The sequence below is a fragment of the Notothenia coriiceps genome, unplaced genomic scaffold (assembly GCF_000735185.1).
Source record: "Notothenia coriiceps isolate Sejong01 unplaced genomic scaffold, NC01 NC01_scaffold00029114, whole genome shotgun sequence".
Lineage (NCBI taxonomy): Eukaryota > Metazoa > Chordata > Actinopteri > Perciformes > Nototheniidae > Notothenia > Notothenia coriiceps.
The window spans coordinates 894-3663 of record NW_011361815.1 but is presented as its reverse complement, the minus strand read 5'-3'; the positions used below and the strand labels follow the sequence as shown (position 1 = coordinate 3663).

Here is a 2770-nt window from a genome sequence, read left to right as displayed (position 1 = left end):
GTTTTCTATCCGTCTGTAATTTTGGTTTTATTTTTATGTTTGCACCAAAACACCAAGTCAAATTCCTCGTATGTGTTAAACGTGTTTCTGATTCTGATTGAGTTATCAGAAAGACAAGCTTAGCATACTGGTAGGTTTTCACCTGTTTGGGGAGTTTATATCCAGTTTACTTCGTTTTAACATTGAATGGACAGGCTTTGTATGTCGGGGGCGGGCGGGAGATTCCTGGGAGATTCCTGATTGGTTGTTGGTCGCCTTGGGCGCGTGAAATCGCCAAGCTTCAGACACGCCCAGCATCAAGATTTTTCAAGATTTTTTTCATGCCTGTGTGTGGACGGGCCAGTTCCCACCGAGAAAACATACATTTGTCAGTGTTTTAATCACCTGGTCTATTTGCTCTGGGAAGGAGGAGAGCTCTGTAGGTTATTCAGCTCGATTCAAAAAGGAACCCTAAACCAGAGAAGCTAAATATGATTTAGAAAACTACCAGAATCTGCTCGGAGACTTTCCAATTAAAAAAGAAATGTGTTCATGTATAAAAGCAGCAAGTAAAACAAGCATTTTCTGTGATTTTCAACAAACTGTGTGTGTGTGTGTGTGTGTGTGTGTGTGTGTGTGTGTGTGTGTGTGTGTGTGTGTGTGTGTGTGATCAGCTGATGAGCCCTCTGAATCGGGAGCAGGCGTCCTCGGCTCGCGATGCTTTGTCCAAGGCGGTGTACGGACGCACCTTCACCTGGCTGGTGAACAAGATCAACGCTTCACTGACATACACGGTACACACACACACACACACACACACACACACACACACACACACACACACACACACACACACACACACACACACACACACTGAGGTCTGAAGGAGAGTGCTACTCCAGGTCCCAATGCTCTACTGCTGCCCATCAAACTGTTGATTGCAGTATTAGTCCACACACACACACACGCACGCACACACGCACACACACACACACACACACACACACACACACACACACACACACACAGTATTTGACATTGTGAGGGATTACATGACACATTCCACTTCCTGTTTCCATCGTTGCTGCTGCAGCACTAATTGCCTCCCTGGGGTTAATTAAGTTATAATTGATTGATTGACACTCTAACACTGTGGTTCATGTAGAGGTCTCCCCTTCAATGTTTTACACCACAGCACCACCTAGTGGACATTTATGGGTCTACAACTTGATGACTTCATATAATATAGTATTACATCTACAGTATATTATTCTAGTTTAGGGTTTTTATTATTGTGTCTAATCAAATAGGGTTAGACCAACGTACTGGCTATACACTAAGATGGTGGTTTATCTCGATTCATTGTAGAAGGCCTACTTTATTTTATATCAACTTATAAAAAAGCTCCTTATTCTGATATGTACAGTTTATATTATTGAATGGAGCTATTAAACAATATGTAATGGGTAAATTCTGAAGGGACATTGTATTTTTTATTCAATATTTATAAAAAAAAGTAGCTTCTTTACTTTGAGGCTTTACTTTCAGTAGAGTTTTCTCTTTCAAATAAATCTGAATATTCGTTCCACTTTTCAACAGGACGACTCCTCGAAGCATTACTCCGTCATCGGCCTCCTCGACATCTACGGCTTCGAGGTCTTCCAGCACAACAGGTACACTTTAAGGACACTTTGTGATGTCACAATGTTTTGTGGCTTGTGTCAGTCAAACAGAGTCAGACGGCAGAGACAGATTTGTTTTTAGGGAGCTCCGACGTCATGTTGTTTTTTAAACATATAAATATCTTTACAAATAATGTTGTTTTTATTTCAATTCAAATATGATTTCCTTTAAGTTTAGACTAGGGCATGCTTTCAATTGTATTTTTTTCTTTTTGGGTTGTGCAACCATTAGCCAATCACCAACCAAGGTGTTTTTTAACATGCATGCTTTTGGGAAAATGTTGAATGAAAAGCAGAAATAAATAACTTCTTCTTCCCTTGTTGTTGTTGTTTTTGTTGTTGTTTTGCAGCTTCGAGCAGTTTTGCATCAACTACTGCAACGAGAAGCTGCAGCAGCTCTTCATCGAACTCACCCTGAAGTCTGAGCAGGAGGAGTACGAAGCCGAGGGCATCACGGTCAGTCAAATGCAGGAATAAGACAAAGATATGCATGTTATTGTTTCTTTGTTGTTTTTCACAGTGAAAGTTTGACATGATACCTCTTAAAGATATATCACGCAATAGGCTATTTCCCACTTTACAATGTACTAAAATAACTAAACCTATTATACATGTGTTTGAGCTGTGTAGGCTACTCACATTGTGCCAAGTGCTTCAGAGAAATTTGTCATTTGAATGAAGTAAAGGTATGTTCCAGTTTTTTAAAGAAATTCTGAAAAAAATGTGGATATTCTCTGAGAAAATCTAATTTTACAAAGAAAAATCAGATTTATTTTTAGTTTGTCCTTAAATCGATCACTTTATGTTATAAGTAATTATTCATTTTACTCTTAAGTGCCGTTATATGACTTCCTAGTGAAGGATTTGGGTCATGGGACGTCTGGATCTGAAGTTATCACAGAAACTTGGTTAGCAAACGTTAGCGGTTAGCTTTTAGCCCTTTCCTTCAGACCCTGACAGAAAAAAGACTGATTTTTAACGTGGAACTGTTTTTATTCTGTGTTTTTAGAGGTTTCAATTGAGAAGATACGTTTGTTTTGGAGAAGATGAGACATCAGCAAATAATTTGGCTCATGGTAAAACCACTTTATTGTCTGTAGCCTATCTTA

At 39.2% G+C, this 2770-nt stretch overlaps 1 protein-coding gene across 1 annotated transcript; it reads left to right on the top strand.

Annotated features, from left to right (window-relative positions):
- The first annotated feature begins 619 nt into the window (after positions 1 to 619).
- Positions 620 to 2138, top strand: LOC104958580 (unconventional myosin-Ic-like). The gene is made up of 3 exons (XM_010786322.1): positions 620 to 773; positions 1579 to 1652; positions 2012 to 2138. Exons 1-3 carry the CDS (start codon positions 657 to 659, stop codon positions 2136 to 2138), a joined length of 318 nt encoding a protein of 105 aa, XP_010784624.1. The 5' UTR covers positions 620 to 656.
- The last annotated feature ends 632 nt before the right edge of the window (positions 2139 to 2770 follow it).

What these genes read in the sequence shown, in the direction of transcription:
- LOC104958580 (XM_010786322.1), top strand. Translation starts at nt 657, where the DNA reads ATGAGCCCTCTGAATCGGGAGCAGGCGTCCTCGGCTCGCGATGCTTTG. An exon ending in ACGCTTCACTGACATACACG is followed by an intron (nt 774 to 1,578) that starts GTACACACACAC and finishes ACTTTTCAACAG; the next exon opens with GACGACTCCTCGAAGCATTA. An exon ending in GAGGTCTTCCAGCACAACAG is followed by an intron (nt 1,653 to 2,011) that starts GTACACTTTAAG and finishes GTTGTTTTGCAG; the next exon opens with CTTCGAGCAGTTTTGCATCA.